This window comes from Nycticebus coucang, chromosome 21, assembly GCF_027406575.1.
Source record: "Nycticebus coucang isolate mNycCou1 chromosome 21, mNycCou1.pri, whole genome shotgun sequence".
Classification (NCBI taxonomy): Eukaryota; Metazoa; Chordata; class Mammalia; order Primates; family Lorisidae; genus Nycticebus; species Nycticebus coucang.
In genome coordinates this window covers 26,346,197-26,373,781 of record NC_069800.1, presented here as the reverse complement: position 1 = coordinate 26,373,781, position 27,585 = coordinate 26,346,197, and the positions used below count along the sequence as shown (strand labels likewise).

The following is a 27,585-nucleotide window of genomic DNA, read 5'->3' as shown; positions in this document are numbered from 1 at the left end:
CCACAGACCTAGAGGACCTTGTCATTGTTAGCGTACACCTTACTAGAATGTTCCTGTGGGTCTGCTGTGAGCATGCTGCACCTTTCCCACCTGTCTGCCTCTCCCTGAACCCACTACCCTAGACTTCAGAAAGATGACAAGCTTTCCCTCATAAAATAAAGCCTATGAGGTCTGACAAGTTCATGAATTTTGCCCCCGTGTGCTTGCTTTGGGAGCACTGTACAAACAGCTTGGTACAATTTCATCACCTCAGCAGAGCCGTGTCTCTCAGCTGTGTTTGTGTCAATGTGTGGTGGCATCTCACTGAATGGCAGTCATCATTTTTGTTGCATGCTTTTGAGTGCCATTGTGAGAATGTTGGAGCTTGAATTAGAGCTGTGGGAAGAAAAGTAATGAGAGAGAAAAAATCACCTGCCCTTAAATTGATACAGAGGCAAGATAAAAGCCTTACAGTATTTCTGTGGTGACAATTAGTTGGAAGGCCTATAGTTCTCCTATTTTAACCCTGCAGAGGACAACATCCTCACCCAGTGAAAGTTGCTGTTTATTCCCTCATTTGGGGAGCATAGTACCCTGCGTCCTGGCTTTGTTCTGTCTGATACTGTAGGGGCCACATAGCACCTGCATGTGTTGTGTTGGGGTGAGTGTGAGGAGCACGAGGAGATAGTGAGACCCCGTACAAGGGTGCATTTTGCTTTGGCTCATCCCAGGTGAAGTCTTGGAAGGTGGAAACTTCTCTTGTGTTTGACAAATACTAATTAAAGAAAGCATTGCCTCTCCCTCCTGCCTATAGCAGTGGCCGTTTCTCACTGGAGCAGCGTCTGTAGAGCTATTGTGGGAACTGTTGACCGTGGTGTGTGCTGTCTGCTTCTCAGGAGCCTCATGTTCATTTTACCACAGTGCTAGCCTTCCAATATTTAGGAAGTACCTATTGCACTCACCAGCTTGTCTGGTCTCTTTCATTTTCCCTGCCTTTGCCCGGGACCTCCCATTGTCATAATGACAAACTTTCAAATTCCTAGTAATTCATTTTCACATCCCTCATATTAATATCCATGAAGGAAGCTTAACAGAGAGTATAGATAATAGTTACCTAGCAGATTAAACATCAGTAAGAACCCTTTGATTTTGAAGGGTCTAGGGCTGAGACCCTGGTGTAGGATGACATGCTGAGGTTTAACGCCTTGGGACTGAGATTTGCTAACTAAGTATTTTGGGAATTTAGACAACTCCAACCCAGATGACGATTAAAAACCAGAGAGCTTTCATTCTCAAATTCCCTTACTTGGCACCTTAATTGTTCCAATTATTTAAAGTAAAAGTAGAGAATCTAAAATTATAATATTTTGTATTTACTAAATATTTTTACTTAACTACTTCAATTGCTTATAATCAAAGTAACTTCTATTCAATATTAACTTCTGTAAACTGGACAGGGGGTTATACTCCCTCTGGTACAGTAAGCATTTATACTGTCTCTGAACAAATTTACCACAGATTTCTGAGAGAGGCATGTTATTCATGAAGCATTAAGAATCCCTGTAGTATTCCTAGGAAGCTGAGAAAAAGGCATATTTAATAACTGGGTACCCTGAATTGTGTAGCTTTTTGATGTAAGTTTGTTGTTCTAGCACAGTGCTATCTTTACTTAGAACCTAAACTCCACTCAGATTCAAATTCATTTTAATTATTTGTTCATGAACCACCTAACTTAATGGAAAGCTTGGACTAATCTCTTCTGTTAAATGTCTTGACAATTACCCATGTCTACTTTAAGCAAAAATAAAACTAATGGCACATGATCTCAAGCATAAAAAATGAACGCCTGGAAAGCCTGCTAGTTCTAAGATTTAGGCCAATATCAAATTGCTATTCTGGGGTCACCGGCAGAGTACGTATCCAAGTAAATATGTGTATTTTGTTTATACCTACAAATATAAGTTGCTACTATAGAAAATAAAAGATTCAGGACCTGAAAGGAGAAAACAAAAGTATGATTTCCTTATGAATATTTGCTGGAGTTTTACTTAATTGCAACCAGAAGTCTGACCTGGAAGTGTAGTGTTTTGACCCCCCAAGCTGTCTGGTTTCCTATTTGCGGGGTTTTGTTCTCTTCCAACTGTGAGAAAATCTATTTTACACGGTTTTAACCCTGTATATTCTTAGAAACACTGAAGTAGAAAGTATTCCCTGGGGGGGTGGGGCAGGGTGGAGGAGAAGTTCTTGTTATTTACAAGAATGACTTGTAAAGACTTCTCTTCAATAAAAAACATTTTTGAAACATTTTGGGAATCTTTCTTCCTTAGATATATTTGAAAAAAAAGAACAGCTTCTTGGTTTTAAGGTAATAGGAACTTTTATAAGACTGTGATTTTTGTATTGTGTATGTTTACCCTTATTTTAGTGAAATGCTAACGTTTTAATCATAAAAGTATACAGAGTTTATAAATAGTTACCTTATGAGGTAGCTTTCTTATACTTCCCTCCCCTGTATTCAGCTTATTCAATCATTTTTTCCTCTAACCTGTTAAAAAAGTAAAAATTAGGCTGAATGAATTTAGGGTGCCTGTAGGAGTGAACAGTATTCTTATGGACTAAAAGACACCAATTTAATTAGAACTCAAGGGCCAGGACGCTGGCTGTTGGAAGATGGTGGAGTACACACTTCAAGTACCCGCAGACTCCTTTTCTAAATGCAGTAAAGTGATGGGGAACACTTTTTCCCCGTAGCCTCTTATAGTTTATCAGTGTGATCGGCTGATTTTATACCCCGTTTTTAAAATGTCAGGCATTTTCATCTAGAGAAAAGCATCATTCTTCCTAACTATTCACTTCAGAAATTTCAGAGTAAGACACACTGACAGTTCCCATCAGTCCTGTTTAGCTGAAGAACATTTTCTCACCCTCCTTTTTTTATTTCTAAATAGCAGCTTTATGGGAATGTAATTCACATATGATTTATCCATTGAAAATACACAATTTGGTGGTTTTTATATTTTCACAGAGTTGTGCAACCATCACCAGAATCAGTTTTACATTTCCATCACTCTAGAAAGAAACCTTGGGCTCCTTAGCAGTTCTCTCCTTGTCCCCCTAATAGCGCTTTAACTCCCAGCCCGAGGTACCTCAGTTTACTGTCTGTCTCTATGGATTTACCTGTGTTTGACATTTTATAAAACTGGAATCATATACTACGTGGTTCCCTATAACCGGTCTCTTTCACTTAGTACAATGTTTTCAAAGCCCGTCCATGTTATATCAAGTATCAGTAGTATTTCATTTCTTTTTATTGCCAGACAATGTTCCACTGAATAGATAGAACAGATTTTGTCCATTTATCAGTTGTTGGACGTAGAAATTGTCAACACATTTTGGCTATTATGAATAATGCTACTATGGATATTTGTGTACAGTTTTTTGGGGTTTTTTTTAGTGTACAGGTTTTTGAGTAGACAAATGTTTTCATTTTTCATGGGTATATATCTAGGGATGGAATTTCTGGGTCATTTTGTACCTCTATGTTTAACATATTGAGGAACTTCCAGGCTATTTTCTAGGGGCCTTCATTATTTTATATTCCTGCCAGAATTGTTGGAGAGTTCAGTTTTCTCTATATTCTCACAAGCACTTGTTTGCCTTTTTGAAAGCCTTCCTGGTGGGTATGAGATGGCATCTCATTGTGATTTTGATTTCCATTTCTCTGGGACTAATGATGTTATTATTGGCCATTTGTATATTTCCTTTATTTTATTTTATTTATCTTTATTTTTCATTTTGTTTGCAGTTTTTGGCCGTGGCCAGGTTTGAGCCACAGGCGCTGCCTAGCCATTTGTATATTTTCTTTAGATGAATATCTGTTTGAATCCTTTAATCATTTTTTAGTGGAATTATTTTTCTTTTTATTATTGAGTTGTGAGAGCTTTTTGCATATTCTAGATACAGGTCATTTACCAGATACATCATTTGCAATTTTTTTCTCCTCTTCTGTGGATTCTTTTTTTTTTTTTTTTGTAGAGACAGAGTCTCACTTTATGGCCCTCGGTAGAGTGCCGTGGCCTCACACAGCTCACACCAACCTCCAACTCCTGGGCTTAAGCGATTCTCTTGCCTCAGCCTCCTGAGTAGCTGGGACTATAGGCGCCCGCCACAACGCCCGGCTAGTTTTTGGTTGCAGTTTGGCCAGAGCCGGGTTTGAACCCGCCACCCTTGGTACATGGGGCCGGTGCATTACCAACTGAGCCACAGGCGCCGCCCCTCTTCTGTGGATTCTTTTCACTTTATTGATGCTGTCCTTTGAAACACAGATGTTTTTAACTTTGATGATGTCCAATTTATTTTTGTTGCTATGTTTTTGTTTTTATATTTAAGAAATTATTGCCTGGCTCGGCACCTGTGGCTCAAGCTGCTAAGGCGCCAGCCACATACACCTGAGCTGGCGGGTTCAAATCCAGCCCAGGCCTGCCAAACAACAATGACGCCTGCAACCAAAAAATAGCTGGGCATTGTGGCTGGTGCCTGTAGTCCCATGTACTTGGGAGGCAGAGGCAGGAGAATCACTTGATCCTAGGAGTTGGAGGTTGCTGTGAGCTGTGATGCCAGGGTACTCTACCCAGGGCAACACCTTGAGGCTCTGTCTCAAAAAAAAAAAAAAGAAAGAAATCATTGCCTAATCCAAGGTTATGAAGATATACATCTATTTTTTTTCTAAGAGTTTTGAGATTTTAGCTCCTTACAGTTAGGTTTTTAGACCATTTCGAGTTAATGTTGAATATGGTGTGAGATAAAGGTCTACCTTCATTCTTTAGCATGTACATATCTAATCTAATTGTCCCAAGGCTATTTATTGAAAAGGCTATTCTATACTCATTTAACTTTCATGGTACTTTTGTTGAAAATCAGTTGACAGTAAATGTGTTTATTTCTGGACCCTCACTTCTATTTTTGCATTTATACTCTTATGCCACTACACACTGCCTTGATCATTGTGGCTTTGCAGTGAATTTGAGATTGTCTTCCCATTCTTTTAATAGATGTATTTATTTTTTCTTCCCGGAAGAATCAAAGCTGCCATTTACTGGTTAGTATCAAGAGCCAGTTTTAAGCTAGTCAGGGTAAGCCTAACTTTAAATAAACACCTGAGTTTTAATGAATTAATACAGTGCTATTGATTTTGCCAAAGTTTTTTCCCCAAGGTTTTAAATTAATCCCTTTCACAAATTTGATAACACTGATTATTCCATTTTAACCAAATCAATGAAGAGAAAAATTATAATCATCATAATCAAGGTCTTCATATATAGAAAAGTCACAGTGAGTCACCCATTATAATCAAGATCTTCATATATAGAAAAGTCACAGTGAATTATCGTTATTTGCAAGGTATGCCCAGGGGCACCCATAGGTCACTAACTTTCATTTAAAAACCCTTAGCCCTTAGGTTCTAAAGTTGACTCCGGTGAGAGACTAGTCTCCTTTGCTCACCCTCCAGGCTCATTCTGCATTGTTTCTTATTATAATATGCACTCTGAACTCTAGGCCTCAATCTACCTTACCATGGTTTCCAGGAACAAACAGGACTTGTCTGGATTTGAACAGACATGAATGCAGCCCTCCCTTTCCCAGTCCCAGAGGCCTCCTCCTGTGCTCCAAGACTCTTCCAATGTTTTCCTTTCTCAGGGATCTCCCTCCTCCTGTTTAGTTTGCTACTCTCCATTGTTTAATTGGATGTGGCCTTTCTTGACAACCACAGTTCCCTATTATGGCACTTGGAAAGTAACTATCCAGCCTTGAACTCCTCTCTCTATCTGCCCTCAATTGAGTCCCTCTGGAGCAGAGCATCGTTCTGGGGTTTCCAGGGTTCATGGTGCAGTACTTGTACATAGTAGGTGTGCAAGTAGCGTGAATTGGATGACTCTGGTTTGATTACTACTATTAGAAGGGTATCTGATCTTTGCCAGAACGAAAATAATGTAACCAATTTCCATGTTTCTACTGATTCCTAGACCTCCTCTACTGAGATTGTTTTCAAGGTCAGAAAGAGTAAAATCCCTACTTAGTGGAATGCCTCATAAATATATATGTGTGTGTGTATATATATATATTTATGTATACATGTATATATCACCTTCCCTGATCACAATAAAATTAACTCATAAATTAATAACTAAGAGATGCTTTTGGGAATTAAAAAGCATGTTTCTATTTGACATGTGGGTCAAAAAGGAAACTTGAATTAAGATTAGAAAATATTTAATACTGAATGATAATTAGAAGAAGACTACTTTTCAGAACTTGTAGGACACACCTACATGGGACAGTTTTTAGCCTTAAAAACTTCTATTGGAAAAGAATAAAGGCTGAAAATGAGTGAAGCATCTAAATGATATGATTGTATATATACAGAAGAGCCTAAAAGAAAAATACATACTAATTATTAGAACTAATAACAAAGCTATAGGTAATCAAAACAGTATAGCACTGGCATAAAAACAGACATATAGCTAGGGTGGTGTCTCTGGCACAAGGAGTAGGACATCAGCCCCATATACCAGGGGTGGTGGGTTCAAGCCCAGCCCTGGCCAAAAACTGCAACAACAACAACAAAAAGAAAAACTCTCAAAAAAAAAAAAAACAGACATATAATTTTTGACAAAGACACCAGGAGTACACAATGGGGAAAGTATCTTATAATCCTTTCAATATGTGGTGTTGAGAAAACTAGATATTCATACGCAAAAGAATGAGATTGGACTATACATCAAAAATTAACTAGAATTATTTTTAAGACTTAAATGTAAGACCTAAAACCATAAAAGTCCTAGTGGAAACCACCGGGGAAAGCTCCTCGACATTGGTCTTGGCAGTTAAGTTTTTTGATATGACCCCAAAAGGACAGACAGCAAGCAAACAAACAAACAAAAAACAAGTAGGACTACATCAAACTAAAATATGTCTGCAGACCAAAGAAAACATTCGACAAAGTGAAAAGGTAACCTACAGAATGGGAGAACTATTTGCAAACCCACATATCTGATAAGGGGTTAATATCCAAAATATATAAGAAACTCACATAACTCAGTAGCAACAAACAAAAACCCCAAATAACTCAGTTAAAAAATGGGCAAATGAAAAAAAAAAAAAAGGGCAAATGACCTGAACAGACATTTTTTTTCAAAGAAGATATATAAATTGGTCAACAGGCATATGAAATCATGCTTAGCATCCTTAATCATCAGGGAAATGCAAATCAAGACCGCAGTAAGATAAATAGCACCTCAACACCTTAGTTAAGATGGCTGTTATGAAAAAGACACAGGTAATGTGGAGAAAGGGAACACTTGTATACTGTTATGGGAATGTAAATTTGTACAGACCTTATGGGAAAACAGAATGGAGATTCTTCAGAAAGTTAAAAATAGGCCTTATGATCCAGCAATCCCACTTCTGGGTATATATCCAAAGGAAATGAAATCAACGTGTTCAAGAGACACCTGTACTACTGTGTTCATTATAGCATGACTTACGATAGCCAAGATTTTCTAAAGGGTCTATGGATGGATAAAGAGATAAAGGAAATGTGCTGTACATATATAATGGAACATTATTCAGCCATAAAAAGTCCTGCCATTTACAACAACGTGGATGAACTTGATGACTGTTATGCTAAGGGAAATAAGCCAGACAAAGAAAAACACATACTGTGTGATTTCAAAAAAAAAGCTTTAATTCACAAAAGCAGAGAATAGAATGTGGTTGCCAGGGGTTGGGGTGGCCATGGAAGCTGTCTAGAAGAAGGGGAAAGCAGGAGATGTTGGTCATAGGGTTAAAACTTTCAGCTACAACATAAATAATTTCTGGGGAATCTAATGTACACTGTGGTGACTGTAGTTAATAATACCTATTGTATAATTGAGATTTACTGGGAGAGTAGATCTTTAACTGTTCTTACTACAAAAAGGAAAAAAAAGGTAACTATATGAAGCAACAGATGTGTTAATTAGCTTGATCGTTGTGATCATTTCACAGTGTATACCTATATCGAATCATCACATTATACACCTTAATTATAGACAGTATTTTTTACTTATACCACCAATAAAGGGGGGGAAAAATTATTCAGAGGGTTTAATAGGCTTTTCAGCTGGCAGCATACAGAAATCAGTTGCAGCACTCAGTTTGAAAATGTAACTTTTAGGAGATAATATTTACAATGGCACCAATTAAAAAAAAAAAACTTTATGGAAAGACATTAAAGAAATCCTTAAAAGTAATTAGAAGATTTATCAGTATGAGAAGTGTCATTACTGTAAAGATGTTTTCTTCAAATTGATCTGTACAATCAAGGTTTTTCAAATCTAATTCCCAACAGGGTTTTTCATGCAATTTGATGAGCTAAATAAAAAGGTAAAGAACCAGGAATAACTCCAAGTCACCCTCATGAAGAAGAACAGTGTTGGGCATCAGGAGAGAAAATTCCCTGCTAGATTCAAATTTATTATAAAATAGAGCTCAGGTAATTAACGCAGCATGTATTGACTAATAAGCCAATGAAATAACTCAGGAAGAGAAACCTATAGGTTTCTCGAAACTGGCTTTGTAGATCAGTGGGGATCTTCTTGAATATTCAATTCTTTATTCATTTGAGAAAGAATAAAAGTAGATTTCTAACTGATACCACATATAAAGTCAAAGTCTATAATAGGTTTTTTTAATTAGATTATAAAACAGCATTTATCATATGACTTTCATATGTCCTCTATAGAAAGAAATAAAAATATATGTGATTATGTATCTCAAGAAAAGATCTGGAAGATATCAAAAGCCAGAGTGGCAAAGTGATTCTGGGTGGTCAAATTATTGATGATTCATTATCTCTTTACACATTTTTGTTTTTGTCTAGATTTTTTTAAAAATATATTTAGTCTACATCATTTTTAGTTAGAAAAAAACATTTTTCATTTTGAATTTTTTTTAACTATCCTTACTTTTTTATTCTTATACTTTTAGCTATAGATTTATTTTTGGCAACTTCCAGATTGCCTCTTGCCCTCACCATACACAAACAATGACAATTTCATTGTGATTTTGACGGAAATCATCTGGTATGTAATAGGCACTTAGAACATATTTTTTTAATAAATAAATATGGGAACAATACACATCTTTATGATGGTTAGCCCTTCCAAATCAAGAACATGGCATATTACTCAGTCTTTGTAAATCTTTTTGGTTAATGGAAGCTTTGTGATTTTTTAAAACAAGTCCCATACATTCATACAGTTAACAGCTTCTAAAATTGTATATTTTTTTGTGTTTTCCCCCATATTGAGTCAAACCCTTTAACATCAAAAGGACTTAAAAGAGTCAGAAAGACGACTTAAACATGGAAAAATATGGCCTATCTTTTTGAGGAGGAAAAGGACCTGGGTTTATTTAGCTTAGAAGAAATAACTCAATTGAAACTGAATACCTGTCTTCAAGCATTTGGTAGTGGCCAGCTTCCCTCCAGTTCTGCGGAAGATACAAAGAAAAAGAACTTCAACTGAAGTGTGAGGAATTTATTAGAGATTGCAAACTGGCAGCAAAATTTGTATTTCCAGCTTTTCTGGAGCCCCTGTGCCCCAGTTTCTGACTGCAGCTGATGGCTGGAGTTGTGTTGTCCCATTTACACAAGCTATGAGCTCGTTCCGGTTTTCCAGTTAGAACCCAGCCCTTTTCCCATTACCTGTCTTTTCCCCTAGGCACTAAGTTTGCATCCTGGATTGGACAAATTGAGTTGCCCATAGGTAGGCGTGGTTCTTCTAACTCGGCATTTTGATAATTGTTTTTAAAAGATAGTTTTAAATATGGTCTGGGCTGACAAGTGGCAAGTGAACTAGTTGACTTCCCAAGACTGTTTCTTGTCCCTGTGATTCCATGATCCTTTAGAATAACCCAGTGGTTCATGAACTCTTTTTCTCATTGCACATGGTCATAGAATCTCAGAGTTGGAGTGGACCCCCTGCAAGACAGGAAGGCCAGAAACCCTTGGGCTTCATCTGGCATTCCTCTGTGGACTCGGGAAGTTTGTAATCTACAGCAGAGGGGCCTGCCTGAACAGTTAGCTGCACAACCAGCTACCTCATTTAGAAGGTATTAAAAATCTACGTTGCCTTTATGTAGAGTTATTTAAAGATGAGTAAAGGGTTTTCCAGAGAACTTTGAGTTTTATAAGTATACGGTATTATATCATTCTTGTCATTATGCATGGTCTGGCAGAGTTACGATTGTGGGAACCATAGTTTTGGATATCATTTCATCTGTGCTTGCATAGTATCTAAACATAGTTTTCATATTTAATGTTAAGGGCATATTTTTTAAAACAAAAAGTGGGAAAGCAGTATGAGGAAGAAATCTGAAGCGATAATTTCTCGCTTTGTTTTATTATAATTTTTGTCTGCCTGAGAATTCTCATTCAGTGTTACCAATCTCCTATGGATCCCGTAGATAATGAAATTAATAGCGCCTGTGTCCTTTGTTTTTGCCTACAAAGTCAATAGGGTAACAGGTAGAAAATTTGTTCTTTCTAAATAAATTTGGCCTCAAGTAATTATTTTTTTACCATTGTGTTTTTTATTTTTTTCATGGAACGAACCAGTTTGCCATTTGTTTTGGCATCAGATAGACATAGCTTTTTCGTGACTCAGAGTCTAGTACCATCTTTATTTAGGGACATGAAATGTTATCTCAAGGGAACATTTCTTGGGTAATAAATGAAATTTTTAACCCAGGACCAAATATTCCACTTACCCACCCAAATTGTTTCCCAGTTGTGGTCTTAGAGTAGGATCGTGTGTGTGTGTGTGTGTGTGTGTGTGTGTGTGTGTGTGTGTGTTTTCTTAAACTTGTTACAGGACTTGGTTTTTGGTTCCCACAGAACAACTCCTCTCTTCAACCCCACCCATCACCAGCAATAGCACAGGTCATGCTTAGGCCTCCAGCATGTTTCAAAAGGCCTCATCCAGAGGCCTCATCCAGATAGGGTCCAAAGACCCTATCTTATACTTAGTCTCTCTTTATGTTTTAAGTAATAGTGTCAAACTCATGATTTTAGGCCTTCTGCTAAGGAGAGTTGTAACTTTCTGAATGGATGCTATTATGGCAGTTATGGGTTATAACTTCATTTTTTCCTGAATGAAATAGCTTTAAAGCACATATATTCTCCATCTTTTAAATATGTTATACGTTCCCGGTCTAGTCTACCACCCAAGACATTGAATACTTGGTAGAAATCAGCCCCTTTCTTCCTGTCCTCATATTAAACCTCAGCCAGGTCTTCAGATGAAGACTGAGAACTGACTCATGACTTCAGACAGAAATAGCAACTGCGCTGGTGTGTGGCACATACCTACTGCGAGGTTAGCAGGTGGTAACAACCCACTGCAACCAAGTCCTCTTTCTTAAGAGCAATATGAGAGCACTGTCCAACCTACGTAAGGAAGCTTATCTTTGCCAAAATTTTAAGCATCTACAAATTTAAGATTTGATATCTTTGAAATTATCTTTGAGACTAAATCCTGAAGTCATCTGTATTCCAGACTTTGAATTGTAATTATAGATTTGGTTTGCACCTGACGTTTCCTACAGCAGTTAAAGGGAAGTCAGAATTAATAAATGACTGGTGTTCTAGAAGAGCATCCAGGTTGAAAATTTGTATTTAGATAACTGAGATTTTTTTTTTTAAAATAATAAAGTGGTTCAAATACAGAATGAGGATAATTCTCTAAGAAATGATCTCTTTTTAAAAAGGGAAGAAATTATTTCGGATTAAAGGAGATAGAGGAGAATACATCTCTTAAAACAAAAATAATTTCAACCCTTGTTTTTCTTTTCTACAAATATTAACTGTTTTTTCTTTGTCATTAAAGAAAGAAAAGTTATATTAGCCAGATTAAGTAAGGAATAAATCATATTTCTAAACTAAACCATTAAGTCAGAGGTAACTACACTTGTCTCCACGAACTGACCAGTAAAAATATAGCATTTAACATTAATGGATATGTTTCCTAAAAAAAACTAAGAGTAGAGGCAAAAAACAAAAAACCTATAAGATTTGGTTGAATTCTAATTCAAGTGAAAAAATCAGTGCCATACATTTTTGGGAAGTTGAGGAAATTGAATGTGGACAGTTATTTGAGTAATTATGTCAGCATCAGTTGTGATAAGAGTGTTTTGGTAACGTAAGAGCTTCTCCTTATTCCTTGGGAGTCTGTGGTCAACTATTAAGGAGTAAAGTTTCATGATGTCTATTTACTATGAAATGGTTTAGCAATATGTATATGAAATATAGCCAAATATTAACTTACTAACTCTAGATGGTGGGTTTGGGGGGGTGTTTATGATGCTATTTTTCTGCTTTTCTGAAGCAGAACCCTGAGGACTGATTTGGGAGCCATGACACTAACGAAGGCGTCTGAGGGAGAAAAGTAGTGAGGGGCACAACGGGTCTTCTCAACCCTGCCTTGCAGTTTGGGAGGGGGCTTTGCTGGAGGAGAGCCACGCCAGTGGTGGGTGGAGCCCACCGTGAACCCTCTCACCTTCCAAGCTGTCCTGATGGCTCAGCAGACCACACAGAGGCCTCTTCCCAGGCTCCCGCGTGAATAGTCCCATAATAGCCGTGGGAGAGGGCTTTCCACTGTTAGGCTCCATGCCACAGACACCCCTTGGCAGCCGTGGGGAAGCTCAAGTCGCCTTGGCTATGAGTCCCCTGGAAAACAAATGAGAAGCTGGATAGTTTTACAGTAAAAACTCTGTATTGGATATTTGTTCTTAGTGTCTTGGGACTATGAACTATAACAACCCAAGTAAATGACCACTCCCTTAAAACACATTACTCATTGAGCACACAGTACAACTTAAAACTAATCTATGTCTTGCTAAGCCAGGATTGAATTTGTTCAGCTCATATTTAAGCTTTTTTCTTGTAATTTTTTGCCTTTATATTTATGATGCCTTCAAATTTCCAACAAAGGCATTTTGTAGCAATTTATTTTAGACTGTGAAATAAATAGTAGCAGAACTCTGCTTTGTCCTTTCTTTTTCTGATAAACATTACTGACTTCCACCTCATTTTCTTTTTCTTAGAGACTTAATATTCTTTGGTGAACAACCAGGTAGGCCAGAGGAAAGTTAATGTGGTAACGAGTCATCATTCTGGTTTATTGTGGCTGTGGAGGTTGATTGCAGAGAGTGGGAAGAAGTGCAGTCGCTCTTTTTTTTTTGATGCAGAATCTAACTCTATTATTCAAGCTAGAGTGCAGTGACATCAGCCGGGCTCATAGCAAACACAAAGGGCTCAAGGGATCTTCCTACTTCAGCCTTCCAAGTTGTTGAGATTATAGGCACCCACCAAAACATCCAGCTAATTTTTCTATTTTTAGTAGAGATGGGGTCTCGCTCTTGCTCAGGCTGGTCTCAAACCCCCTCAGTCACTCTGTTTTATAAAGTATGGAATGCAAAAGGTGGCACAGAGACTGGAAACTTTTAGGGCTGGAAACTTTCAGAGGCTAGTCGGGGGTGGGGGGGATCTTGCTGGTCATATTAAGCAATTCAGAAATGTACATTATTTCTAGAAATGGCACACACCTGAAGTCTTCTGGTGGGACGATGCTTTCATTACAAAACCATCTTTCCTTTAGCCCAGGTGTCTTCCTGTCTCTAAGACTATCTTCTCATTTAGGAAGACCACAACAGCCTTCCAAGTAGTTGGGATTATAGGCACCTGCCAAAACATCCAGCTAATTTTTCTACAACAGGCATACTTAAATGTTACTTGCAAATGCTTCATAATCTTGGAATACCATTGTCAGGTTATTTTCAAACGAAAAGATTATCACTTTATGGTTTTTGTTTGCTTGTTTCCCTAGTCACCTACTGACTCGGGTTTTCTGCATTTAGAACCCCAGTGTAGCTGGAACCCTCAGTAGGGAAAGCCAAGGGCTTCTCAATTTTTTGCCAAAGTGCTGTTTAGCTTCAGAAAGTGGTGAAGCTTTGCCTTAGCCCTATGTGAGTACAAAATCTCAGTGGCCTGGTGGACTCTGTGAAGAGCAATAATAAGAATGTAGTTCATTCTCACTGCCTGTTTTCTATGAACAAATGAAATACATCTCAGTATTTTAGTTCATGGTGTTTTAGCAGCAGTAATTTTCTCTGTTTAGATGTCAAATTTTGTTTGCCATAAGAGCTGATTTGTGTTTAATCTCTCTTTAAGTTTCTCTTTAAACAATAAAATTTCATGTGACCAGTGGAATTATTTCTAAGCAGGTGCAAAGCGTGTCTACATGTTAAACTTGCTATTTCTGCTGTAGGTATCATCAAGCCAGGTTTTCCACTGAAGTGCTCAAAACAAGATGCCAGTTTAGGAATGGTAGCGTTTCAGTTAACTTAGTTCTGCTAATTTCAGTAATAAATCACTTGGACTCTGCCTTGTACTGCTTTCATTTTCCCTAGGAGAAGGTGTCATATTAAGACTTTACTGTTCAGCAGTCTGAATAGGATTTAGTTATCACTCAAGTGGTATCTCCAGATACCAGGCTTCCTGAATTCAGAACTGTAGCTCTCGTGGTCAAATTCAGTTTTAGTGCCTTCCTGATAATAACATTTTATTGTTGGAGATTTTGTACAGGAAGATTTTTGAAATTTTAAACATGCCGTTTATATCTTAATCACCTAGAGCTATAGACCAGAAAAAGCAGAATGACTGCTTTTAGATAACTGCATAGAGTTTTATGTTCAGTTCTTTGGAAGATTCGTTAATATAAATATTATTTGAAAAATCACTTTTAAATTTTGCTAAATGTTTTGTGAGTCCTAAATTGTTAAAGGACTTCACTCTTTCCACTGCCTTCCATCAGTAGTAGGATAAATAAATAGTTGTAGAAGGGACTTCCATCCTCTGTGACCTAAAGATATACTTGCTTTAAAGTACTCAGAGTAATGCAACAGTGTGTATATTTTGTTTGAAATTATAAGCAGAAGGAAGCCACATGACTGAAATGCAATCTATTTTGAAATCTATTAGGAAAAAATATATTTCATCTCAGTAAATCTTAGATTATCTTTTCATAGATGTGTCTGTTACTTTGCACTATACGTGCCTAAAGCAGTTGTGCTATCAGAGCCATGGCTTGTTTAGACAGCATTAAGGCTGTGCTCACCAATGTCCTGGGTCTTTGTACGGGAGTGTTGGAAGGGTACTGAAGATAAAAGTGAAGGCTTCTTTAATGGTGTTTTTTGTGTAAGTTATTTCAGAAGAGTCATGGTCATGGACTTCGAAGGGTCTGATAGTCCTGGAAATCCTTTCTTGCAACTCTTGAACCCTTCAGTTTCCTAGAGAAAATCAGCGTGGAGACCCTCTCTACATTGTAATGGGCCTTTCCGTTCTGATTCCTCCACTGAATACTTGATCGCATTAACCAGGAAGAGTTTATTTGGTATTTTCAGGAAAATCATCAACAGAGTAGTGTATACCTGGAAGAAAGCTAGAAGAGAGAAAAAGAGGAAGGAATTATCCTGATACTTTTGGTGAGATTCTGTTGCCACCCTATGAGAAGAACAATAATGTCTCCATTTTCACGATGGCATTTACTCTTTTGGATGAGGCCTCTTTCACTTAATATTATGTTTGCAACATTTATTTCTGTTGTTGCCTGTAGTTATAGCTCATTTATTTTTAGAGGCAATGTAGTATTTCACTGTGTGACTATATCTTCATTTTTAAAAAATTCTACTGTTGATGGATGTTTGCATTGGTTCCAGTTTGAGAATGTTGTGAAGAGTGCTATTACCAGCACCGTATGTTCATGCTTCAATTCAGCTTTAGATTCTAAAGTTTGTTTTTTTTTTTCAAAATGGCTATACAAATTTGTACTCCTTCCTGCCAGCAGTGTATGAGAATTCCAGTTGTCCTGCATTCTTGCCAACATTTACTGTTGTGTCTTTTTTCATTTAGGCCATTCTGGTGGGTTGGAGAAAAAATATTTTTGATTCATGTTATATTTCTTTTCATCTCATTCTATATAAAGATTTTGCTGTACTTGAATTAGACTTGAATTAGAATAACTTAGTTATAAGCAGAATGCCCCCATCTTTAAGTAGGTGTTAAAGATTATATTTGGGCGGCACCTGTGGCTCAGTGAGTAGGGTGCCGGCCCCATATGCCAAGGGTAGGGGGTTCAAACCCAGCCCCGGCCAAACTGCAACAAAAAAATAGCCGGGCGTTGTGGCGGGCACCTGTAGTCCCAGCTGCTTGGGAGGCTGAGGCAGGAGAATCACGTAAGCCCAAGAGTTAGAGGTTGCTGTGAGCCGTGTGACACCACGGCACTCTACCCAAGGGCGGTACAGTGAGACTCTGTCTCTACAAAAAAAAAAAAAAGATTATTTTTGTGTGCTAGTAAATAACTATCAGAAAGTAGCCATATTTACTCCCAAGCTCAGACTGAATTAATTATCCCATTTGAAAGCCCTAATTTTCAGATGTTAGACCTCTTATCACTTGATTTAATTCTACAGATGACACTTCATGGAATAGGGACTATGCCAGCTGTACTGGCCAGGCCTCCTGGAAGAGCCAACATAGTAATGTTCACCCTTTCCTCTGAAGCAAGATCCTCTGTTGATTCTGTTAATTATGTCATTTGCTAAACAATTTTTGAATGCATGTCACATGGCAGGCATTAGGCTAGACTCAGGACTCAGTGGCAAACAAGCTTATAATCTCATGAAGTCCTCTTTCACCTTACAGGTTATGGCCTTCAAATCACAGCCTACTTCCTCAAGAGAGGGATACGCCTTCGCTGCCTCTGGGGCACACAGAATGCTGGTAAGAAGCTGATTTCTGGGATTGTCAGGCATTTCACATCATCAGCTTGCCCTAGAAAAGGGATAAATGTTAAGGAATGGAAAGTCCCACTGCTTTTTCCCCCAGTTCATGCTGTGTTTACTGCCTGCCTGAGAACAGTGAGCTGGGCCCCAGTACACTTTACTCTGCTTATGCATCTCAGTGCTTTCAGTGAGTTTCCAGAGTGACTCGACACACAGTTGAACTGTGAATCACTTCATCATTGTCTGTACACACCAAGGTAGTGGGATCCGGAGCAGCCCCGAGCTGTCAGCCTCGTGTGTGACAAGGCCAGTTCCGCCCTCACTTCCCCACATCAACCTGTCCGCTGGGAAGTGATGTCAGACTTGTCCACCAACACAGTGCGGTCAGAAGCTAATGACTGTTCTCCAAATTGATCTGAGCGTTGGAGACAAAATTTAGCTCAACTTTCTTGGACAATTTCAGTACATATATAAGATATGAAACAGATAAGATTTAAAAGTTAATTATATGGTGGTGTGCTCCTAGAATCTTCATGATTTTCTGCATTTAACTTTATATGTTTCTCAAATATATTATTCTCTTAATAGGCCTTCCACTTTGTTCAGCTCTCTTGGTAAAATCAGTTTGCTGTTCTTATCTCTGTACCCATCATAGTATGAACTGTCTTTATCTGTATCTTCATTTAAATATAAAAATAATACAGTTCTCAATTATGACCTAAATAGAATAAGGAGGTATAGAAGTAACTTTCTGTTAATACCTAGAGCCAAAACATTGAAAATATGCCTTCCTAGCATACTTATTTTTTTCAGTGGAAGAAATGAAAATACAAAGCAGAGGAATTATTTGTTAGAACTAATAAGTTTAAATTCTAATTCTGATCTGCTAATGAACTGTTCTGTATTTCAGTTTTATGTTTTGGTGTGGGCTGGGGGGTAGACAAATAATGAATTCTGTGGCTCGGTTCCCCCTTCTGTACAGTGGGAAGTGGATGACTTATCCCTTATCTCAATATGATACTTTAAGAACTAGCGAATAAATATTAACTGCTTTGCTCATTTTGTTCTTCTAGCTTTTCAAAGCCCATCCCTAGTCACGTAGCCAGATACAATATCCACGCAGCTTGTGTTTAAACACAGCCACGCCCGCTCTTGCATTGAGGGCTTTCTACATGAGGACTAGTTGTGGGGTAAGACGCCAGGTCACCCAACAGGTTAGGCCCCACTCAGGGAGGGCTTGGAATGTTGGATACTGGGGAGCCATGATGGGCTTCTGAGTGGAGCTCTTTTTTCAGAATGTTAACTTGCTGTGCTGCGTAGAATGAAGTAGAAGAGGGAGAGTAATTGCCAAGCAGACAGCAGTGGTCCAGTGAGTAACCAGAAAGGTGCTACTAGAGCAGCCCGCTAGGCTTTTTGGTATAATTTAACCAAGCCAAGTAGTATAAGGTGCTGACTGTATTTAAACTGTATATCTGCGTAACTGACACCTTCACGCGTGGCTTCCAAGGGGTACATCAGATTGAGATCATTGCCATCGTGTGCCACGTGTGAAAAGGCTTCATTTACCTGACTAATAATATCCATCTTTTCAAAAATTGGTCTCATCTAAGAAAGGTTTCTTTTTTTATAAAAATGACTTGTTCATTTTAAGAATTAAAAAATAAAAAAGTATGAAGAAGGGAGAAGAGCTGCCTCCCATCCACCCGGAATGTACACAGCCAGCCTCAGCTAAGCATCACTCCAGACGTCAGTCGGGGTAGGTGGAGGCTGGTGAAGGGAAGGATGGATGGATAGACAGGTGAGAGGAGGAAAGATCCAGATGGCATTACCGTTTTGTGTTTCTTTCTTTCAATGCTGAGCAGTCCAGTTCAGTGATCCATTCAGCCCTCCCCACCGGGAAGTTAGTAGTTTATTTCAAGAAGCTGCAGTAATTCATTACTATGGCTCTGGTGTGGTTGTGTCATATTTCTGATTGCCTGTCTAACCATTTCCTTAATAGTTTGATCATTCACTCCTAAGAGAAGCTGCTCTTTACATAGCCTGATTCAGTGTGGGAGTTTGCCCTCCAACGCAGGGGACCTCTCAGACCAGCTCAACGGGGATGCTAAGTCAACTAACCAGTAAAAACACTGATGGGTCACATTTTTAGATTTTACTTAATTTTCTTCCTCTTGCCCTAGAAGTCTGCACACTCATTGGAAGACATTAATCCTATTTCTCAAGTAAGAGTTGGAACAGAAAATAGCAAACTGACACAGCAGGAAGGCTGCACAGGCCCTGCCAGGGGGGTTCATGTGGGATAATGGTCCAGGGCTCAGGTGCACCAATCTGCAGCCTTTTCAGTTCTCCCTGGAGCTTTGTGCTCAGTCTGCCCTACTGATGACAACTCTGAAAGGAGGGGGGAGGAGCGCGTTTATCTTACATGTACGTGCATATTACCATAACTTAAATGAACAAAAAAAATCTGGGACCAAGCATTTCTGTGTTCATGGTTTTCTAATGCCTTTACTAACTTGCTTTTCCTCATTTATACAGAACTCCAGGTATTCCCTGACAGATTTGTGGTCTGTGTAAGTCAGCTTGCATTCAGTCATAATCATTTGGCAAGTCAGAGTGAAGAACTGGTGCGTATAAAAAAGTTCTTATAAACAAATAAACCTGTCGAAATGCTTAGTTACTATAAAAAAATAGAAGAATTGCCTGCTATTGTCATTCAGTAGATGAGCACTCAGCGTGTGTTTTAAAGGAACAAAAATGTCCTATGTGTTCTGCATGGTAATACTGATTAATTCTGGCTTTTTTCTTTTTCCTGGAGACCGCTTAAATGTTTAGTTTAATCAGCAGTATCTTTTTTATATCAATTTTAAATGAGAAAGCAACATAACAAAAATGGATGGTGCTTATGTTAATGTTTAAATGAAATGAAGCAAAATCCACATGTTTCCACTGGAAGCTTTCATTGGGGTCAGTGGCTTTTGAATTTTATTCCGTGGTGAATCACTGACATTTTCACGAGATCCAGTACTTTTCCCCAGTGTATTATTTCATAGCTGATAGGGTTCTTTCTCTCTCTCCTTCCCTTTTTCTATCCCTTTCTCTCTCTTTCTTTTCTCATGCTAAGTCTTGAGCCAATTTGTGTTTTATTGGCATTCTTTATTCAGACAAATAGGTAAATAAAGCTCAGCATGTCGTAGAGGACAGCATGTGCACTTGAGAGAGTACCCGCACGTATGTGTATCACCGTCAATCTACCTGAACTTAATTCTACGTGAACGTTAAAAAATAATCTTTGGATATATGACTTGAATCTTCTGCAAACAGAAAAAAAAACTTAACAGACATTAGCCCAGCCATGAAGTATGACATGATTATTATGCTTCTAAAGTAATTTATGGGAATATTGGATTACCCCTGATATTTATTTTTTTTAACCCAACATGAAATCTGAAATTTGGCCCACATAGTCTAAAACCAGCTTCTTATCTCATCTTACATAAATACATAAGAAGAGTGTTTCACAGGCAGTGAGAACAAATGGAGACCCCAGAAAAGTGAAGAGCAGAGAACTTACATTTAAATTTAAATGCCTTTGTTTGGATCAGGAAAGCCACGTGTCTCCTCTATTTTCTCTTCTTCCATTAGTAAAACCTGTAGTATATACATTAGATGAAATAAATGAAGCAGACTTGGAGAAAAGTATTAGAAGTTTATCCTTTGACATATTTCTGGGATGTTGAGTTATCTTAGTAAATTAATAAATACTAAGGTAGTAATGCCATTGTCGTATAACTAAAACATAACATGGCTTAACTTATTCTCAGAGCAACGAAGAAATTGATCTATGGTTTAAGAAAACAACAATTAATGGTATCAGAAAGTATTATTGCTTTCAGATGGAATATAGAAGAAATTAGATCTCATATCTGATATTGTAATATTAATACTTACTATCTTAAATTATTAAGAAGGAATTAAAACATCTCAATACAAGTGAAATGTTAACCCCCCTCAGAGGCCCTGGTATTTGTACAGATGTAAGATTTCTATAGCTGGTGTCATATAAATCCTGTAATCTGGAGGATTTTCATTCTGAAAAATTGACCAGTCTGAGGCTTTTACATGAGTTTAGTTTCCTTATCTTTCTTTCCTTTTCTTTTCTTAGACCTAGCAGTAATGCTCTCAGAGTTCGCCACGTTAGCTTATAGGAAGGATGCCGTTGACATCATGAGGCTCTTTCACTGTTGCAAGCGATTCCCGTTAGTTGTGGGCAGTCTGCATCTTCTCGGTTGGACTTTTTCTCCACCTCTGACAATCTCTTCACGTATACACTTTCTCAGATGCACACACAGGCCAGCCGAAGCCCGGTGCTAGATACAGCCCTGTTTCTCCTGCCGAACCTGCTTACTGCTGCGCTGCCCTCTCCTCCCCAGCCTCTAGCCCACCGCTTCCTCGGGCTTGCTGTTGTCAAAAGCAGTGAAAGATACAGGTCAAGTAAAGGTCCCTTTCCCGCAAATTGCCCATCAAGTCAACTACACTGTCCTTCCACCAGAAGTGTCTTGGAGCTTAATCCTCATTGATATGTGACCTCTGCAGAGTCCGCCTGTCTCAGCTATTTAAGGATCAATAAACAACCCTTCCCTTCCAGAACTGCCTTCTGCCCGAGAGAAGGCTTTCATACTCTTCTCTGGTATACTTCAAATGTCCAAAAGCCAGTGATGTCGGGCTCCCTTAGTAGTCCCTGAACTTCCTGCTAGCTTTGAATTCTTTTATCAGTTACACTGATACTCGCCAAAGGGCAAAATCCGTCTTATTTTCTCTTGATGGTGATTCTCAAGGAACGTCTGACTGGGCAAGGCCTGGGAAATTGGCTTCCTGAGCAGCTATATTGGAGATAATTCTTTGGCAGTAAACTTTGGTTATTTTCCTATAACTGTTTACTTAACTCATTCTGTGACCACAGAAGCGACAGGGCAGTGAGCTACTACCTGAGAGACAGCCTTAGGTGCCTTCCTCTTGCTATGTAGCCTTGAAGAGCTGAGATGCCTTTCCCTTTATTCCCCCGCTGCCCCCCTTTCGGATCCTCAGAGCTTAAGTGACAATTTGTTAGGAATCTGGGAGCGTCTATTCAAAACTGCTCTGCCAAGGGATTCTTGCAGCCTGAGGACAAGGAAGGCAGCTGCTCTTAGCTCCCCAGTTCCTAAAGGTGGCTGCACAGGAGTGTCCCCTTCCTTCGCAGGGCAGAGTGAGCGCAGCACGCAGCCCTTCCCCACCGCAGGGCCCTAGAGGTCTCTGCTGTCACTTCTCTTGTCCACTTGGAGACTTGGGTGCAAGAGATCCTCTCTGTTACAGTTGCTCTGCTCAGAGCACCCATGTGCTAGGGATGTGGGAATTGTGATGTGTACTTTGGGAAGAAAGGGCATTATTATGAAATGAGTCACTGTATTTTTCTTACTAGAGTTTCTCATAAGAAATCTCAAAACCCGTGTAGCCTCAGTTTTTGGCCTATCACTAGATATAGATCTGAGGAGTCTTTTTGAGAGTGTTTACCTTAAGTTGTTTTTTTCCCCTTATTCCTTTTTTCCTTAGAAATATATGGAGAACATAAATTTTTACCTCACTTAGTTATATTCCATTCCAGCAATATTTTCTTATTTACAAACACAAGTCCTGGTGTAGAAACTATTTTCTTTCTCAGATATAAAGCCCTGGAGGCTTTGGGAAGTTTAAAATTATTTATTTTTCTGTTATTTCTTTATTAAAGTTGTGTAAATAACCGTAGAATTCTGTACATACACATATCTGGGACATGTCAGGGTCAGCACAAAGCTACTGTTTCATCGTGTGCTGGTTACAGCCCCTCCTTCCTCTCTCTGGAGACCACTCTTCCCATCTGTTCTCACTGTCATGTTTAAACAGAATTGGGTGAATGCTGGCCTTGTGCTGGGAAGTAGGCACTGGGGAAAACAAAGCAAGAAAAAAAAAGGAAGTACTTTTGCCTTCAAGGAGCTTAAAGTTTGACAGACCCTTGGCTATTGAAGGGTACCTGGTGACTTAAAAATACATTTCAGATAGGGCCTCCATTTTTCCTAAAGATGTTACCATTCTGCACCTGTGTCCTTAATGTTCCATCGGATCCTTTCTGCCATTCAGAAGGAAAGTCCAAAATTCTAGACTGTCTTTCTTGTTTTTGAAACTAATCTGTCAAAGTCTGATCCTTTCAGAAATTAAAAAATGACCTATAGTGGTAGTGCTGCCTAAAAATGGACATACACATGAAGGTATTTGGGTTCTCCATGTTAGACCTCATGTGAGTTGTGGTCAAGCTGTGAAAATGGCTGTCAAGTTCTATAGTCATACCCCAGCCACCCAAGGCCAGGTCCTCATGGGACATCCTGCCAAAATGCATTTTTTAAGCACTAAATTGAACGCTATTGTTTTGTTTTGTTTGAGACAGAATCTCACTTTGTCACCCTTGGTAGAGTGCTGTGGAGTCACAGCTCACAGCAACCTCAAACTCTTGGGCTCAAGCATTTCACTTGCCTCAGGCTCCCAAGTAACTGGGATTACAGGCACTCTCCACAATGCTTGGCTTTTTTTTTTTTTTTTTTTAGAGGTAGGGTCTTGCTCTTGCTCAGGCTGGTTTTGAAACCAACTCATGAGCTCGGGCATTTTACCCGCCTTAGCCTCCCAAGTGCTGGGATAACAGGTGTGAGCCACTTCCCTCTGCCAGCGCTATTGTTTAGTGTTAAAGAATTCTCTTTCAAGCAGCACCCATAGCTTAGTGGGTAGGGTGCCAGCCACATACACCCAGGCTGGTGGGTTTGGACCCACCTGGACCTGCTAAACAATGACAACTGCAACAAAAAAACAGCCGGCATTGTGGCGGGGACCTGTAGTCCCAGCTACTTGGGAGGCTGAAGCAAGAGAATCCCTTAAGTCCAAGAGTTTGAGGTTGCTGTGAGCTGTGATGCTATGGCACTCTACGGAGGGCTTTCGCCCTTCTGTCATTCAAGGGGAGAGTATCAGATGATCTCAAAAATCTTTTCTCACATGGGATTTCTGTCAGAGGAAGCAGATGAAAATGTAGCTAAATAAAAACTACAAAACAGTTTGGCACAAAAGAGAACTTTACTTGTAGATTTAAAACTTGTGATTAAAATATAACTCTATCCCGATCTAAAAATGGATCTGCCATTTCAATCCTGTAATTCCTCTGCTGGGCATATACCCAGAAGACAAAAAACCACATCATAACAAAGATATTTATACCAGAATCTTTATTGCAGCCCTATTCATAATTGCTAAGGCATGGAAAAAACCCAAGTGCCCATCGATCCACGAATGGATTAACAAATTGTGGTATATGTACACCATGGAATACTATGCAGCCTTGAAGAAAGATGGAGACTTTACCTCTTTCATGTTTACATGGATGGAGCTGGAACATATTCTTCTCAGTAAAGTGTCTCAAGAATGGAAGATAAAGTATCCAATGTACTCACCCCTACTATGAAACTAATTTAGGACCTTCACATGAAAGCTATAACCCAGTTACAACCTAAGAACAGGGGGAAGGGGGAAAGGGTAGGGAGGGAGGGGGGAGGTGGGTACAGGGAGGGAGATTGAAAGGATCCCACCTGTGGTGCATCTTACAAGGGTACATGTGAGCCTTGGCAAATGTGGAATGTAAATGTCTTAGCAAAGTAACTAAGAAAATGCCAGAAGGGCTGTGTCAACTAATGAGATGAAAATGTGTCATATATTCTATGAAACAAGTGTATGGTGCTCCATGATCATATTGATGTACACAACTATGATTTAATAAAAGAAAAAAATATATAACTCTATCCCAAAGCACTTTTTTTTGTTGTTGTTGGGGATTCATTAAGGGTACAATAAGCCAGGTTACACTGATTGCAATTGTTAGGTAAAGTCCCTCTTGCAATCATGTCTTGCCCCCATAAAGTGTGACACACACCAAGTCCCCACCCCCTCCCTCCATCCCTCTTTCTGTTTCCCCCCCATAACCATAATTGTCATTAATTGTCCTCATATGAAAATTGAGTACATAGGATTCATGCTTCTCCATTCTTGTGATGCTTTACTAAGAATAATGTCTTCCACGTCCATCCAGGTTAATACGAAGGATGTAAAGTCTCCATTTTTTTTAATGGCTGAATAGTATTCCATGGTATACATGTACCACAGCTTGTTAATCCTTTCCTGGGTTGGTGGGCATTTAGGCTGTTTCCACATTTTGGCGATTGTAAATTGAGCTGCAGTAAACAGTCTAGTACAAGTGTCCTTATGATAAAAGGATTTTTTTCCTTCTGGGTAGATGCCCAGTAATGGGATTGCAGGATCAAATGGGAGGTCTAGCTTGAGTGCTTTGAGGTTTCTCCATACTTCCTTCCAGAAAGGTTGTACTAGTTTGCAGTCCCACCAGCAGTGTAAAAGTGTTCCCTTCTCTCCACATCCACGCCAGCATCTGCAGTTTTGAGATTTTGTGATGTGGGCCATTCTCGCTGGGGTTAGATGATATCTCAGGGTTGTTTTGATTTGCGTTTCTCTAATATATAGAGATGATGAACATTTTTTCATGTGTTGGTTAGCCATTCGTCTGTCATCTTTAGAGAAAGTTCTATTCATGTCTCTTGCCCATCGATATATGGGATTGTTGGCTTTTTTCATGTGGATTAATTTGAGTTCTCTATAGATCCTAGTTATCAAGCTTTTGTCTGATTGAAAATATGCAAATATCCTTTCCCATTGTGTAGGTTGTCTCTTTGCTTTGGTTATTGTCTCCTTAGCTGTACAGAAGCTTTTCAGTTTAATGAAGACCCATCTGTTTATTTTTGTTGTTGTTGCAATTCCCATGGCAGTCTTCTTCATGAAGTCTTTCCTCAGGCCAATATCTTCCAGTGTTTTTCCTATGCTTTCTTGGAGGATTTTTATTGTTTCATGCCTTAAATTTAGTCCTTTATCCATCTTGAATCAATTTTTGTGAGTGGGGAAAGGTGTGGGTCCAGTTTCAGTCTTTTACATGTAGACATCCCAACCAAATGGTGTTCTCCCAACACCATTTATTGAATAGGGAATCTCTCCCCCAAGGTATGTTCTTGTTTGGTTTATCAAAGATTAGGTGGTTGTAAAATGTTAGTTTCATTTCTTGGTTTTCAATTCAATTCCAAGTGTCTATGTCTCTGTTTTTGTGCCAGTACCATGCTGTCTTGACCACTATGGCTTTGTAGTACAGACTAAAATCTGGTATGCTGATGCCCCCAACTTTATTTTTGTTACAGAGAACTGCCTTAGCTATACGGGTTTTTTTCCGGTTCCATACAAAACGCAGAATCATTTTTTCCAAATCTTGAAAGTACGATGTAGGTACTTTGATAGGAATTGCATTGAATAGGTAGATTGCTTTGGGAAGTATAGACATTTTAACAATGTTGATTCTTCCCATCCATGAGCATGGTATGTTCTTCCATTTGTTAATATCCTCTGCTATTTCCTTTCTGAGGATTTCGTAGTTTTCTTTATAGAGGTCCTTCACCTCCTTCGTTAGGTATATTCCTAGGTATTTCATTTTCTTTGAAACTATGGTGAAGGGAGTTGTGTCCTTAATTAGCTTCTCATCTTGACTGTTATTGGTGTACACAAAGGCTACGGACTTGTGGACATTGATTTTATATCCTGAAACATTACTGTATTTTTTGATGACTTCTAGGAGTCTTGTGGTTGAGTCTTTGGGGTTCTCTAAGTATAAGATCATGTCATCAGCAAAGAGGGAGAGTTGTACCTCCTCTGCCCCCATTTGGATTCCCTTTATTTCCTTGTCTTGCCTAATTGTATTGGCTAGAACTTCCAGCACTATGTTGAATAGTAAAGGTGACAGAGGACAACCTTGTCTGGTTCCAGTTCTAAGAGGAAAAGCTTTCAGTTTTACTCCATTCAGTAAATTATTGGCTGTGGGTTTGTCATAGATAGCTTCAATCAGTTTTAGAAATGTGCCACCTATGCCTATACTCTTCAGTGTTCTAATTAGAAAAGGATGCTGGATTTTATCAAATGCTTTTTCTGCATCTATTGAGAGGATCATGTGATCTTTATTTTTGCCTCTGTTAATATGGTGGATAACGTTTATAGACTTGCGTATGTTCAACCAGCCTTGCATCCCTGGGATGAAGCCTACTTGATCATGATGTATGACTTTTTTGATGATAAGCTGTAATCTATTGGCTAGGATTTTGTTGAGAATTTTTGTATCTATATTCATGAGTGAGATTGGTCTGAAATTCTCCTTTTTGTTTGGGTCTTTTCCTGGTTTTGGTATCAGGGTAATGTTTGCTTCATAGAATGTGATGGGGAAGATTCCTTCTTCCTCAATTTTTTGGATTAATTTCTGCAGTACAGGAATAAGCTCTTCCTTGAAGGTTTGATAGAATTCTGGAGTGAAGCCATCTGGACCAGGGCATTTTTTGGTTGGAAGATTTTTTATTGTTTCTTTGATCTCAGTGCTTGAAATTGGTCTGTTCAGGAGCTCTATTTCTTCCTGGCTGAGTCTAGGGAGAGGGTGTGATTCCAAATATTGATTCATTTCTTTCACATTGTCAAATTTCTGGGTATTGAGTTTCTGGTAGTATTCAGAGATGATCTCTCGTATCTCTGTGGGATCAGTTGTTATTTCCCCTTTATCGTTTCTGATTGAGGTTACTAGAGATT

At 38.8% G+C, this 27,585-nt stretch overlaps 1 protein-coding gene across 1 annotated transcript in view; it reads left to right on the top strand.

The window, feature by feature from the left end:
- SLX4IP (SLX4 interacting protein) overlaps positions 1-27,585 on the top strand; it is a 190,070-nt gene that overhangs the window by 137,963 nt on the left and 24,522 nt on the right. The window contains exons 5-6 of the mRNA XM_053574426.1: positions 16,781-16,858; positions 19,396-19,484. Of these exons, the coding sequence (XP_053430401.1) occupies positions 16,781-16,858; positions 19,396-19,484 (167 nt within the window). The remainder of the gene's footprint in view (positions 1-16,780; positions 16,859-19,395; positions 19,485-27,585) is intronic.